General features: G+C 37.4%; 1 protein-coding gene and 1 long non-coding RNA gene across 3 annotated transcripts in view; both read right to left on the minus strand.

Annotated features, from left to right (window-relative positions):
• LOC124308985 (uncharacterized) overlaps positions 1 to 15,952 on the minus strand; it is a 372,645-nt gene that overhangs the window by 315,989 nt on the left and 40,704 nt on the right. The window lies entirely within an intron of this gene.
• The window catches only part of LOC124308978 (protein O-GlcNAcase), a 139,928-nt gene that overhangs the window by 86,312 nt on the left and 37,664 nt on the right, over positions 1 to 15,952 (minus strand). For both annotated transcript variants that reach the window (XM_046772179.1, XM_046772178.1), the window contains exons 5-7: positions 15,058 to 15,641; positions 14,559 to 14,870; positions 14,283 to 14,457 (exon numbers count right to left, since the gene is read on the minus strand). In XM_046772179.1, the coding sequence (XP_046628135.1) occupies positions 14,283 to 14,457; positions 14,559 to 14,870; positions 15,058 to 15,641 (1,071 nt within the window). The remainder of the gene's footprint in view (positions 1 to 14,282; positions 14,458 to 14,558; positions 14,871 to 15,057; positions 15,642 to 15,952) is intronic.

Genomic DNA, 15,952 nt, shown 5'->3' on the forward strand with positions numbered 1-15,952 from the left:
ATACGCCAAGGTAGATCGACGAATCGTTCAACGCGAGGACCCATCCGTGCTTATATTGACGGAGCATCCCACGTCTACGAGGAGCCAGATATTGACGGACCCACGATCAGGAGACGTGGAGTTTTCCTTCCAGGAATCCTCAAACACCACTCCCCATCAAAGGAAGGCATTCAACGTATTAAACATTTTATTTGTTTTCAATAAAAGTCCTTACGTATTAGGGAGCCGTGTTTGAGTGAAGAACAGCACTGCGTCTGACCTCATAGCTCAGATACGGTGATCGTCTCATAATCCTCTGACCCATAGGTAGGGCACTTGAACCTGTAGAGAGTCTCTGTCATTGCGACTGAATGCCTTGATACAGGTGACGGTAAGTTTGCGTAGAATTCCCTTTCATTTGACTATCACACAAATAATATTCAGTCTTGCCGTAGGTAAACCGAATTATTATCTAAGTCCTTCTGACTACCATGCTATCACGTAAATAATATTCTGTCTTAGAACTAACTAAACGAATCATTATCAATATCGAAACCGACTTGTCAACGACGATCCCGGATTGCCGAATACCGTCCTTCTGACCACCATGCTATCACGCATGTAATATTCAGTCTTGCCGTAGGTAAACCGAACTATTATCAAATTAAATAAGAAAGAGCTATTCCTTACTAAATTACCACAAATTTCTTAAAGATCACAAGGAAAATAAATTCAAAGCCTCACATCCTGTCTCTCATCCCTCCTCCCGGGAACGAAACATTCACTTATTATTTAAACACTTCCGTTCTGGAAACGAATTTTTCGCATCACGAGTCAACCACTCATAGCGATCGATCTGTGTGTGCTTCACACACACAGATCAAGTTTGACCCTCAACCGTTTACACGGCCTGTGATGATGGGTTTATTCCACTCGTGCCATTGCACACGAGGGTGAGGAAACAACTTCTGAGGCTGGCTCGAAAACCAAGTTGAAACGGTCAAACTGTTCAAGCTCTTCCAGGAGTTCACCAAATAATCGACAAAGACATTCTCCACCTTCCTTCCGAGTCCAGAGACTGAATCCTCCAGCTCTATCCAAGAGACAGGAAATTCTTAAAATTAATATAACATTCAAGCTTGCGCGAAATCTCCACGTCACCTCACATATCACGTATGAAATTCTAACGAAATTCAGCCCGCGAACAAACTCGAAACGTTTCAATATATGTCGGGGTGAAGCCTCGGAAAGGCGGAGAGGATGTAGGATTTGCATTTCGTGGATTGCTCATTGTAAAAAGCGCGATGATCCCAACACGTCCGGTCAATTCGCTTGCTTTTCCGTGACTGTCGATTTCATCCAAGCTCTGTTACAAACAAACCATTTGTTTGTTCTATATTCAAAGCATGTTGAATAACGCTTGACGCTTGATACGGCGGACTCATTCAAGGTTCAAGTTTCGAATTCACTTGATGATGCATCCTATTTATTCTTCTCCGACACGGCCATCCTGACAAACCACATGTCCCCATGTGAACTGATCTGCAAGAAATTTGATTCTCCGGCAGTAAAAGTTCGTTTTTAATGAATTCAATTTTACTTTTATCATTTATATTGAACATAAAACTTAAATTTCAGTTCCAATCCCACATTTATTGACAAAGCAATTAATTTCGATACATGTGGGTAATTTTAAAGACTAAATACATTTTTACATTTCCTTCACTTCCCTTGAGTGACCAACATTTCTATCACTTCCCTTGAGTGACAAATGTTCTTAACCGCTTTCCTTGAGTGGTCAATGTCTAATCATTTCCCTTGAGTGATTTCTGACACAACTTTTACATGAAGCTGCCCACCGGACACTAACGGTTTCATTCAAGAAATTCCGATTTCGACCGAGCTACGGCTCCAAACTCCCATGTATATATGTATACCATTATATATGTATACAAAAAGATAACACACACACAGTTCATGTACATGGCTTATAACCCCAAGGAAGCGTGTCGGTTGTGTTATGAAATACAATCCGCTTGTCATCATTCCAGCTCAGTGCTACCTTCTGCTGGTCTACAGTATAAACCTCATGCTTACGGCTTAATATTAGATTTTGATTTTTGTTTAAATTTTGATGTTGTAAAGCACATTCCAAATATTCATTAAAAGTTGTTGTTTTCAATGCTGATCCTTTTACACACTTGGCTCATTTTTTCTCTCTCTTATCTTCTAACACTTTAAATGAATATAATTTCGCTCTTAATCCGACAAATTCTAACATTATTTTACCATTACATTCGTCTTTCATTAAGCCGAGGACTTTTTTATTTGCTAAAGGCATTCCGTAGACGTTATCGAGTCCGTAATCAGACGTGTCGAATTTCTGCAAGTCCTCTTTTATACACTGGTATATGTGAGGGATAATGAATTGATATATCAAACTATCTGTATCAGTGTACATTAATTTTACTTGATTTCCAAATTTCGTTCTAACATAGTTGTAGTGGAAATCATAAATATAGGTTTTCGAAAGATCCAAGATGGAGAAACACCTGCATACCATGGTTTGGTTGGTTTAACTTTTGTTATACTCAATTCAACTATCATCATATCCTTACTGAAAATAGTACAGCTATAGAAATTTGGTTTGATTATAGTAGCTCTCGCACCATATATCCCATCCCATTTCGTGATCAACTTGACATCTCTGTACTTCCTAACATTTTCCATCATTTTACCGAAAACTGCGTTATTCATAAGCTTGTAGAAGTTTTTTTCAAATTCATAGTGTGATTTTTTCCGCAAATCGGTATTTAAATCTATGTAATTCTTAAGCCATGGTGTCTACCTGAATTAGAGAACTTTGTGAATTTTAACAAAGTTTAGACCTAATTGCAAACATTGTTTCAGAACACGATAGTGAATAACATAGTTTTGTTTGGAAAGTAGCGTGGTTATCAATTTCGGTTGCTTACTATTTGAAATCAGAGGTATATAGTGCTCTGGGCACGGTGATAAATCCTTATGCATTTCATGCAGTTCCTCAGGATATTCCAAATTAACCTCTAGCATGTAACCAAACGCTGCTTCATCTGCAATGGTAAGAACGTCAAATTATCTGAAATCTGATATCCATTCGAAGGAACTGCATGGTAGAGCAAAGCTTATAGCAGCACCGTATAAGTTATTGACGTCAAAGTACATGAGATATAATTCTTCGAGATCTGGATTAAATGCCTCTCCCATGTATCTATTGTTAGCCTTCGCATATCTGTTCGAGCACTGCGACACACCACCTCGAATACCTTTTTCCACAAACATAACCATATCAATTTCAGTGAGAAGCTCGAGTTCTATACCTGTACATTTTAACATTGCGCCAAATGAAAGACCAGGTGCGGTGTAATAATGTAAAGGGTCCAGGTCATACGTTGTCCAACAATTTTGTCAGAAATTTTGAAAAACGTCGGTCTGTAAGTACAAGTCCAAATACTCGCCCAACGTTGAAAGGTTGAATGCTTGCCAAACCTTACCTGCGTGTGCATAATCATCATCCGATATACCCTGGTCGTTTAATTTTTAATAAATTTGTTGTTTGGTTGGCAACTGTCTATCCTCGAGCTTCCCCCAATTATCTATATACTCATATGGGAAAACACCTTTTCTAGTTAATAGCCCAAATTTATTCAAGCTACTACAAAATTTACGTGTAATTGTCTTTTGATCGTCACTCAAATATGTTGCTAATTTTTTGAGGCTTCTAGGCATAAACGAAAGGAATCTATAAATCTAAACTGTACGTCCGTTCCTTTAACAAATTTTGTAAACGAAATATATTTCTCTTTGTTAAAGGGGAGAAGTTGAACAGTACCATCAAAAGATGTAGCCAACTCTTTAATTAGAAAATGTGAATCGTAGCCTGATAGGTTATGGAAAATCACTGGGATAGTATGTGAGTCTATAATTTAGGTTGCAGCCTCGATGTGAAGCACCACAGTACTTTCCTGTGAAATGACAGTGATCGCGATGTTTTACGTCTTCGCGTGTGAACGGTTTTTCGCAAATATGACATACCGTTGTTGAATGAAATTCGTTAATTTGATTAAAATTGAGTGGTTCCATGAGTACAACCGTTTTGAAATAAACTTCTAAAGAGTTCGCCAAGTCCTGTAATTCTTTTACAAACCGATTGACAACACGATCATTTTGAATGTTGAAATCGAATCGTTGAACGCACAATGCGGATAATAAGCTATACTGTACGGAATAGGCGTTTGATAAATTGTTCTATTTTTTGACACTTTAATATTAGTAGGCTGTAGTAAACATTCAAGATCTGCATAAATGCAAAATGGAACAGTTTCTTTGTGCTTAAAATTCTTAAATTTCAAAATCTTGTCTTTCTGTGTTGGTAAAATAACTTTGGTCTCATTTGAATTCATGCAATCGATTCTGTCCTCCTACAAACATTCTTCTGATTGAAAGTGCATGAGACATCTGTCACATAACCAAGTATGATGCGCATGTTGAGAAATTTGAGAACTTGTCAATCGAGATAAATTTCGAATCCAAGCAAAATGATGTATTAAATTCTTTTCATAGTTCTCTACGTTATTGTCGTCTTCATTTACAATTTGTTTCTACTACTAAAAGATGAATCACAGGCTTCTCAGACTTATTATGGCTTAAATAAACTGGTACGATTTCACTACGCTTTTGTTTTTCAGTGTGATCTATATCGTAAACGTTAATTGACATACCGTTGAGTGTTTCAAATTTTGGAATACCATCTAAAGACATTGGAAAATTCAAACCATCGTATCGTAGCACTGAGCTGAAATGCGGATAGGAGGTTATTACGCTGGGATTTAATGTTGAGTCGCTATTTTTAATGTTGACGACAGCCTTTTTAGCTTGAATGTCTTTTGGTAGTTGTGTGTACGTAGACACACCGCCTTGTAGCGGCATATACTTATTGATGTTCACTGCTAAGTTTATCATTTCGATCAACGTCCAGTCAGAGTCCTTCTCTTGGAAGTCTTCCACCTTTGCCAATACCTTATCTTTCACGTTCTCATTGAACCACTCGGGGACGTTTGTTGACTGTAAGATTATTCCGTTTTTGATTTTGAAAAATTTTGTTTCTTCTACTGTCTTATCATGTTTCATAACACTAAATTTACACGATAGGATACAGTTTGCTATCAAATTTCCCGCCTTTTGAACTGCATTCTTCAATCTTGGCACAACCAGGTATTTAACATCCTCTAAAAAATCGATAAAATTCTTGTGATGTACGAGAGCCACTTCTTCGTTGTTTCCGCAACCCAGCACCCACTTTTTGAATCTGCTTGAATTTTGATGTCAACGACTTCAAGATTCCGATTGTTCTTTGAATTCGAGTCTTCTGTCCGATCATCGTGGCGTTTCGTAGTATTTTATTTAAGAGCCTGATATTTTTGGTTCCAAATCGCATCCACTTTTGAATTTCTGCTGGTGATGATTTTTCAGTTCAAATTTTGTACGCCGTTTCCATGATTTTGATCAATTTCAAACACTTTCCAGACTCCATCTTTTCTAGCGCGTATGACAAAGCTGCAGTAGTAAAGTTTACTTCAGAATGACTGATAAACGACTGCATGATCCCTTTTATAGATGAACTCCGTGGCTCAATTGGAGAATTGTGTGCAGTATTCCATAATGCTTATGGGTAAGAGAGTTCTTGAAACTTGATGAGACAGTTTCACACGCCTCATGTACGAGAGCTTTGGTAGTGAACAATTCATCTGATATATGGAAATGTTAAGTTGAAGCTATTGGAACTTTAATACATTCTACGCAAAAGTGAAAAGTTAGACAAAGATGATGTCGTATGCACATCCTACATGAAGACGTTGCGCTAAGAGTGGTCTTGAAGGAATCAGTTCTTTACAAACTCGCATCGAAATAAATTGGGTGATCAGAATCAATGCAATTACAAAGTTATCACATTTACTTTCCAACAAATCAGGACTTGAGTTGAGTAAATAATTTTATTTGTGTGTGTTGGTGTTCTTTTTCAGCCAAATGAGGAGAAGACAACAACATCAAGCTTGAGAACGAAACGAATTTATCTAATCGGTGAGTCGTATTAGAGCATAATACACATTTTTTTTTCTTACCTAGAAGAAAACAGCTTAAAATTATTATTTTAACTATTTTACAGAAAATGTCTGAATATTATCAAATCGCGGAGCGCATTTACGTTCCGACTGAATAGGTGGAAAGGCTACCAATCAATTATATATTTGAAGCGTGCACTGCGGCTATTGTCGCTGCTGCAGACTCACAATCAGATTCAGATGCAGTCCTTGTGTTCCTACAACAGGATGGAATTCTAACTAAACTAGTTGGCGAAAACGACAACTGGGGGTTTCTCAAGATTTATATAAAGGAATATGGAGGAATCCAGAAAAAAATAATGCTTTTTTATAATCATAGTTTTATAACAGACATGTATTGTAAGAAACAATTTTTCTTAGTAATAAGTTTTGTGTGATTCCGCCAATATTTTTACACACATAGCTTCGGAACCTTTCAGAATTCCACGTTTGCGTGGTACAGATAATTTTTTTATTAAGTTATTCTGAAGTTGCTGCGTCGTTAAATTCAATTTGATTATATTTACCACCCAGATACTTCAACAGCAACTGCTCCTGCTCCATCGTCTGTATCAAGTTTTGGAATTGGCGTTCATTCTCGTTGAGTAGTCTCACAATCCGTGTTGGTAAGAAGACGCTGAACGCGTCGTCGAGATCTGTGACCACTCGTTGACCGGACCTTGCCTGGACTCTTCGGATGCCTGTCACTTTATACGTTCTAAAGATTTCTAGATCTGTTAGTTTCCTTGTTGAGAGAAATTCATTCATATTTCCAACTTCGTTAAATTTAGTGAAATCCATCTTTTTAACTTTTTAAAATCTTTTGTTGTATTTCTTGAAAATTTAAACGTTCCAACTTCTTTTTCACTCTGTTCAGCTCAGACTATTGGTCGACAACTCTTCCAATTCAGGAATATTTTTTAAGAAGACGTAAATTCGCTCTCATAATTCTGCTTTATTTGAGGTTCTTTTCATGAGAAGTAGAGGATCGATGCAAGACTAACGTTCTAAATTGAATTTTCAACTTTTATAGTCATATTTCTCCCCACCATGCATATGTTATGATTTTTCATTGCACATAAATTCGTTCATTATCAAAGCAAATGTGAATCTACAACCTTCCAGAATTCAACGTTTAGCTCATAGACGAGGGTCGCTCGATGTCATATTGATATTCGTCGAACGATGTCAAGAACTGTTTGTCTTCATAAATTCAGAGAATTCGTTCAGGGTCGCAGTAGGTGTGGTTCTAGAACCTTCAACGTTATGCCGATTGACACAGGTGAGCGACCATCATGTCGATACTTGTCAGACGATCCGTTTGTTTTCCGCTAATTCAGAATCTATGCAGGTGTGGATCCAAACTTGTGTCGCAACTTTTCTGACGGTTCCGAGAACCGTGTACCTTCCAAAATTCTGCGAATTCGTCGTTGCTAACCTCACAACGTCACGCTCCCCTCGCTCAATCATGGTGGAAAAACCTTCTGGAAGCTGAGTCTTGTCAAACTGCGTGAGTCGAGTCTACATCTAAATCTTGCTCAACGCATGTTGGTAACTGTAGAGCGTGAGATTTTTACCGATGATGATGAAAACAACGTATGCTGACAATTTTCATTTTGTGAAACGTATATAATTTTTGAACTACTGGTAAATTCGAAAAATTAACGACGGAGCCAGGAATCGAACCTGGTATCTAGCGATGCTTTACCGGAGCCTTACTCCACTAGACCACCTAGCCGCCCTGACTCTGATGTCGTTAATTCCTCTCATCACCAGTAAGTTCAAATTTGTTTTCTTGTGCTGTAATAGTATGTGTGAATATAGAAAGTGTTCTTCCTCTTCGAGACACAAATTTGTAAGAATGTCTGTAAGTGTTTACATTTTGGAATCTTACGCTTCTTGGTGCGAAGCTCGTAAGACAGTCAATGACCGTCCAATATTGAAATGCGGATATGCATCATCAATATTAATATTAATCACGAGGCAATTTTCATTTTGTGAAACGTATATAATTTTTGAACTACTGGTAAATTCGAAAAATTAACGACGGAGCCAGGAATCGAACCTGGTATCTAGCGATGCTTTACCGGAGCCTTACTCCACTAGACCACCTAGCCGCCCTGACTCTGATGTCGTTAATTCCTCTCATCACCAGTAAGTTCAAATTTGTTTTCTTGTGCTGTAATAGTATGTGTGAATATAGAAAGTGTTCTTCCTCTTCGAGACACAAATTTGTAAGAATGTCTGTAAGTGTTTACATTTTGGAATCTTACGCTTCTTGGTGCGAAGCTCGTAAGACAGTCAATGACCGTCCAATATTGAAATGCGGATATGCATCATCAATATTAATATTAATCACGAGGCAATTTTAATTTTGTGAAACGTATATAATTTTTGAGTCAGGGCGGCTAGGTGGTCTAGTGGAGTAAGGCTCCGGTAAAGCATCGCTAGATACCAGGTTCGATTCCTGGCTCCGTCGTTAATTTTTCGAATTTACCAGTAGTTCAAAAATTATATACGTTTCACAAAATGAAAATTGCCTCGTGATTAATATTAATATTGATGATGCATATCCGCATTTCAATATTGGACGGTCATTGACTGTCTTACGAGCTTCGCACCAAGAAGCGTAAGATTCCAAAATGTAAACACTTACAGACATTCTTACAAATTTGTATCTCGAAGAGGAAGAACACTTTCTATATTCACACATACTATTACAGCACAAGAAAACAAATTTGAACTTACTGGTGATGAGAGGAATTAACGACATCAGAGTCAGGGCGGCTAGGTGGTCTAGTGGAGTAAGGCTCCGGTAAAGCATCGCTAGATACCAGGTTCGATTCCTGGCTCCGTCGTTAATTTTTCAAATTTACCAGTAGTTCAAAAATTATATACGTTTCACAAAATGAAAATTGCCTCGTGATTAATATTAATATTGATGATGCATATCCGCATTTCAATATTGGACGGTCATTGACTGTCTTACGAGCTTCGCACCAAGAAGCGTAAGATTCCAAAATGTAAACACTTACAGACATTCTTACAAATTTGTGTCTCGAAGAGGAAGAACACTTTCTATATTCACGTATGCTGACAATGGTAACTTTACGTAGAACACCTAATTTTTTACCGATGAGGGTAAAAAAGTAACTAAAATTCATATAATTTTATCATCAACGATGATAACGCAGAACGCAGAGCAGATGAAGGTTGATAACGTCAGTCTCGGTGGGGATAACCCCCCTTCCGCGAAAAAATTTGACACCCGAGCTGTGTCGATAAAGTAGGGATTTGTATTCAGAACCGGCCTCACTTTACTACTCTTTTTATAGCGGATTTATATTCCTGGCTTCAAAAAAGAAATGTTTTGTTTTAAGTTATTTTTGTTAAGCCCCTTCCAAGAGGCCCAAAAAAAAAATTTTTTTCCTCCATGTCCTTCATTTTCATTGCATGATGCATCATTCGCTCTACGAATGATTCGAAAATTATTAATGAATAGTTACGAATAATAGTGCGGAACAAATAATAGCTAGTGAGATTGAATATACCTATTTATATTTTTTGACATTTCAAAATCCGCTGCCTATGATCCTGCAGTACCTGATTTATTCAGGAAGGGTATTTTCCTTCTCATCAGAAACAAACTAAATGATCGTGCAGCTACAGCAAACGAGGAAATTGAAAGGCCATGTCCAAAAAAGTACAACATCTTTTCACGCTTTCGGATGACATGCAATGTCTCATACGAAAATTGTTGTTAAAATTTAGTGATAAATGGAAAACCGTTTCAAGGCACGAGGAACATTTTTTAAAGTTTTCGGAATGGCAGAGTATTTTTTGTTCCTTGAAAGAGACTCCAGGATGTTTGAAAAAGTCCAGCAACATGGGTCGGCCTTCTTAAGAATTTTCCGAAACTAGTGAGCGTACAAAACGGAGGAAGACTGAAAAATTGCGTGCAGGGACAAGTGCTGAAGAATTGTCTTGCGCGATGAGCCTTTGAACATCTGACAAATTAGATGCTACAAAAGTCGTCCAAGATGTGACATCGGGAAGCCCATCAAAAGCTGCACAGTATAGGTGATCTATCGGATCGATTTCGGAAGCCCCTCTATCTCCTGATGCTGCTCTGTCAGTTATAGTTGAAACGAGTTTATCAAAATCACAGTACCAGAAAATTCATGGTGAAAGTAGAGAAAATTGCTCCACTTTATTTACGTTGTACAATAAAGTAAATCAAGCGAAGCTTAAATGTGACCCACCGTAATCAGATATTTTTGTAACGGATGTAGTGCCTAAGGAAAACTGTCTTTGCTGGACCACACAATCGGAAAAATCTTCTTAACTCAAGCGGATGTGATTAACCTTATATTAACCCAACGTGATATGCCTTACGAAAAAGTTCGCAACTTGAATTCAATTTAGAAGTGGAGTTGTAATGGCACTTCTGGCCACAGTGTATTCGAGCAAAATTATACCAATGCCGATGAAATTAAGTCCAATGCAAACATTTGTGTCACTTCACTCGCTCCATTGCAACTTTTACCAGTTGACCAACTAAGACAAATACAATTATTGTATGGAAAAATCCAAGGCTATCTTCTCTTCGTTTTTGTTGACCAATCAGAATTCAATTTTCGCACAAAAATACTGAGGTCACTATTAACGTAATAGAATTCATTTCAAACAGCAAGAGGCTTAACCTTGTCCCTTACTAAACTATCGTAAACGCAACAGCTGTAAGCGTTTTTTTCAAACTTGCTTTCACTGTGACAAATGGTAGAATTTGCAATGCAATCACGGATACCGCATCTACTCAACGTTGCTATTTGTGTAAAGCAACTTGAAAAGACTTCAACAATATTGACGCAATGTTAAAAAAAGAAATCAATGGAGTTCACTTGGAGTTGAGAGTTCGGGTTGTTAACATTACATGCATGGATTCGATTCTCCAAGTGTTGTTTATATGTAGGGTACAAACTTGATATCAAAAAGTGGCAAGCGCGTGATTCAAATGATAATGAAAATGTAAAGAACAAATGGAAAGAATACAACAAGGTTTTCGTTAACAATTGGGTTTGATAATCGATCAATCGAACTGGGTTTGATAGCGCAAATGATGAGAATACCAATCGACGATATTGTGGAGCCTCTACCATTTCAGCTTCTATGACAGGAATCAATGAAAATTTAATCGAACGTATTTGTTATACTGTAGGCACTTTCAAGTGGCCATGAAGTTAACTCGATTAGACTTCAAGATTATTCCCTACAAACAGCTCGAGACTTTGTACACTCGTATCCGCGGTATCATATGCCAACTACAGTGCATAAATCATGGTGCGGAAATAATAAATTCTGCACAATTTCCAATTGGACAAATACGTGAAGACACTTTAGAGTCTAGTAATAAGTACACTAAGAAATACAGAAAAGGTTTTGCGAGGAAATGTTCCCAAGTAAAATCTGAAGACGTTTTTTCACGGCTTCTGTTAACATCCAACCCACACATTTCTACTTGGCGCAAATTACCTTACAAAAAAATGTAAGTCATTGTGGCTAGAAGGAGTACAGTGATTAACTGCGCTAAGTATTTCAACAAGTAAAGATAGTTCAAGGTATTTTCCAGCTGAATCCACTGACTGTGAACCAGGTGATTCTTTTGATGACGACTACTAAGAATTTACGTACCTAACGCGATTATTTAATAAATAAAAATAGTCGAATTTTTCATGTTTCATGTAGCATTTCGTAGTTTATATTTACTCAATTTAACAGTAATTTCTATATCATTATAATTTAAATACTACTGTATTAACCTAATTGAAAGCAAATCATTATTATTTCTGTACTATCAGTACATCACTATTATTTCAGTATTTCTGTAGTACCCTAATTCCAAGCAAATCATTATCATTTTAGGACAAATAAAAAGGTTTTTTCTACACAAGTCGTCCATGTCGGTTTCTCCATTTGATTTTTTTAAATTTTGACTTCAGGTTCATAATCAGCGACCCTAAAAACTTTCGAGTACAGCTTTTACCCTATTTGAACGCGTATTTCAATAAATTTTTACCATAATGATTTTATCATTTTGTTTTTTCAAATTTTTACTTCAGGTTCATGATAAGCGACCCTAAAAACTCCCGAGTACAGACTTTTAGCCGAATTGCATCCGTTTTTCAATAAATTTTCATCCGTATTGGGTTCACCATTTTATTATTTTAAATTTTGATTTCAGATTCTTAATCAGCGACCCCAAAAACTTCCGATTGCGGGCATTTGACCGAACTGAATTCATTTTCGACATTTGGCTAAAGATTTCGGATTCCGTCTCATTGTGCACCGGCCGGTCATTATAACTACAAGCTGAATATGAAATAAGTTATAACAATATTACTTGTTCAATAAACATGCCAAGCATTTAATGAACTTACGTTGTACAAAGAGGATTCCTAGAAGGGAAACGACCTGACCAACGATGCATCTGCAGATAAGCAACCGAAGTTACAATAATTCTTTGTAGGGTGGTAAGCATGGAACCAATTATGGCGCCTGTCACAAACCCACCTGACTTGAACAGCTGTCGTAGCTGACACGAACTCCACAAAAAGGGTTAGCATGCGCTGTAAAACATTGAGTTTGGTAAGATATACTTTGAAATTATGTAATTTTGGAAAGTGTTCAAAACTCTGATAGCAATGTAGCATCAAATCTGAAAATTTAAATATGATAATTTTAAGGTAAGTTGTATCGTGAACGGTTTCATTCAAATGATAAGCCAATCAGGGAACTCGATTTTTGATGGATGTTGCATTATTTTTGCAGACAAGCAGCGTTACGATCTGAGCTAGGTCGAAAACTAGCCCAAGAGATTCACTTGAGAGTCTCATGAGACTTGTTCCCGGCTATAATTTGCAAGGTTATCAAAATGCGGCAGTCAATCGCTGACGGACAGCTGCTTAAGCTAGACGGGCTTGTAGCAGATGCCGTGCATAGTCCTATGATTAAATTCCCACAAAAATTCGATTTGATTTGGGTTATCTATCTGGCGGCGCATCGTAGTTAGCATCGTTTCCGTTACAGGGATCCTCTGGCTGTGTAACTTGGATTAGTATAAATATCGAGTGTAGTCTCTTGTAGGTATGATTTATAGCATTGCAGTCAATGATGTCCAACATAGGATTGGGCGATAGTTGATAAATATTTGAATCTTCATGATACAAGTTCATTAAGTGCATTGCATGGACCTTGTTCTACTACGAGGATGGAATTACCCATGCTTGGAATTTAGCTTCTTACTTCATTTTCCAAGGTATCATCAATTTGTTCATCTTATTTCAAACTGTATGCATGCTTATAGGTTATGACTTGGGCCACATCAGGACAGCTATCTCTGTTTTGCGAAAAATCATTAAAAATTGTCAATGTTTGCATTAAGGTATTGGCAAGGAGAAATTATTTGCCAATATTCAATGAAAATTAAGAGTCGAATCCACCATTTATCTCTATAATTCAAAATTAAAACTAACCGAATCAGATTGGCAATGAGCAAATTATTTAGTATAAAAGAATGCATTGAGCACCTAAGTTTCCGTACAAATCACCGGGTATTCACTCCTGCTCAGCCGGATGCAATAGGACGTAGGATGTAAAGTCACAATAGGCTGCTTTACTTAAGTGGCGAGCGCCTTTAATCCTGTACCTATTTACCACTTAGTTCGGCTAAGCACAGGTTCGTCAGAGAGCCCAAGTTTCTCAACCAAGTACCGCTCTCATCAAAAATACTATAGGTTATGTCTTCTGGCAAAAACATGAGTTGTGCAACTTTTAACAAGGTTGAAGTTAGTAACGTTAACCTATTGAAAATCTGAGAAAAATAATTATTGCGCAATTTGAGAATGACTTTCAAAGAGTTCACTTTGCATAACATGAGTATGTTTCGTCTATTGTGGTTTACTAATTTTCGAACACTCTCAAAGGTACTAACGATTTTTCATGAGTAAAAATCGTTACAATGACATTACTAACTTCGTATTCATAACTTTAAATAAAAATCATAAAATGTTAGAAGTGGAATATGCTCATGAATGTATTTACCTAAAGAAGTAGTGAGTCTTAACTCTAAAGTTTGACACATTGTAAGTAATGATCTTGACTTACCAAGCCATTTGATGTAACTGTTCAAAAGAGAGACAACTCCTCTCATATCCCATACGTATGCATAAAGATCATATAACAGCTCTCGATTGTTGCAGTATGTAAGTCGTTGAAAAAGCCTGTTCACTGCAGCACACATGTCGTTCATTTTAGCTGCCCGAGAATGCCATTCTTCAACCTGAAACAAAAAAAAATATTACAAACTAAGATGTCATTGAGCAGAAAATCATCATGAAATATTAGTTGTTCTAGTCTGAAAATCATCTTCAATTCGCTCACGTCCGCTTTGTTGTACATTTCTTGATTTTTTGGTTGTTTCATAACAATGTGAGCATTGCTCTTCAGCCAGTTAAATTCTTGCAACAGTTGAATTCCTTGCCCACCATGTTCGAAAGGTAGGTAAAATAGATCACAAAGCAAAGAGAGGTCTTCTTTCGTCAGTTGTTTTTCTGGATCCACTACATTTGAACCTTGTGTCTCCAAGGCATCATGATTATCATTATCCGTCTCAACTACCATTTGTGATCCGTTTACAGCTGATGATGATACTTCCAGCTCAACTTGCATACTGCCAGATGCTCCACTGCATGTCTACAATCGGGAAACACTTTTTTTAAGACCAAGAAGGAGCTACGATATTGAAGCGCGAGATTCACTATTTAAATAATTTGTTTCATATCTAATCTCAGCTTAAAAATATAATCGAAACACAGTACATGGTCAACACTTCAGTAGGTTTCATTTCAACATACACAAAAGCAACTCCAAGTAACCTTACCGAAATATTTTCTATCATTGCGTCATCTTCAGTTGTGCTTTTTACCAAATGCGCAGGTGAGTGGCCAGGTGTAATAGTACATTCCATTGGTTCAGTGGCTGGTGTAACGTTAGGTATCGTTTCGCTCCCGGAATTTGGTACCACCGAAGGTATAATCGATTCATTGACTACTTTAGTATCGGATACTAAAGAGTTCATAACAGGTCCACAAGCAGGTTGCAGAAAGCCTTCAGTACCTGTGACGCTCGAACACACCTCTGCCAATGCTTTAAGATGATTTGAATTATTAGAAGACGTTGTAGCTGCCGATACTGTAGTATTTGTTGTTGACGTAAGGCTCATGCATGTGTTGACCGAAGGTATTATCGGGATTGGAACTGTAGGAGCCACGCATGGCTGAGGTTTTACAATGACTCCCCAAGCTGCACGTTTTTTATGAAATTCAACCAGCCAATCACTTATAGCATTTTTAAGAGCGTGCCGAGGATGGTACATATTAGGGCACAGATTTGATGGTACATCTTCACCAACCACGCCATCTTCTGTTTCAGTTTCCAGTTTGATATCAGCCGATACGGTGTCATCTAACGGAAAAAATAATTATCGAAAGTATAAAACGTATGTTGCCACATTTTCTTACTGTTGCTAGTTTTATATACTTAAAATTTAATTCATTATTAGGAGTGGGGGCAACACTGATTATGAGAGAACCATCAGGGGATCTGATACCTTTTCTTGCCTTGTCAATGCGCAATTGAACGAATGTACATACAGTCTGTCTCATAACTTACTACTATTGAATAAACCCTTAAGGATGTATGCAATATTTTTTAATCTAATAGTGCACCAGAGAAAAATAGATCGCTAGTTTTTTGGCTCTTCCTGGGACGCTGTC

The sequence above is a fragment of the Neodiprion virginianus genome, chromosome 7 (assembly GCF_021901495.1).
Source record: "Neodiprion virginianus isolate iyNeoVirg1 chromosome 7, iyNeoVirg1.1, whole genome shotgun sequence".
Taxonomy (NCBI): Eukaryota; Metazoa; Arthropoda; class Insecta; order Hymenoptera; family Diprionidae; genus Neodiprion; species Neodiprion virginianus.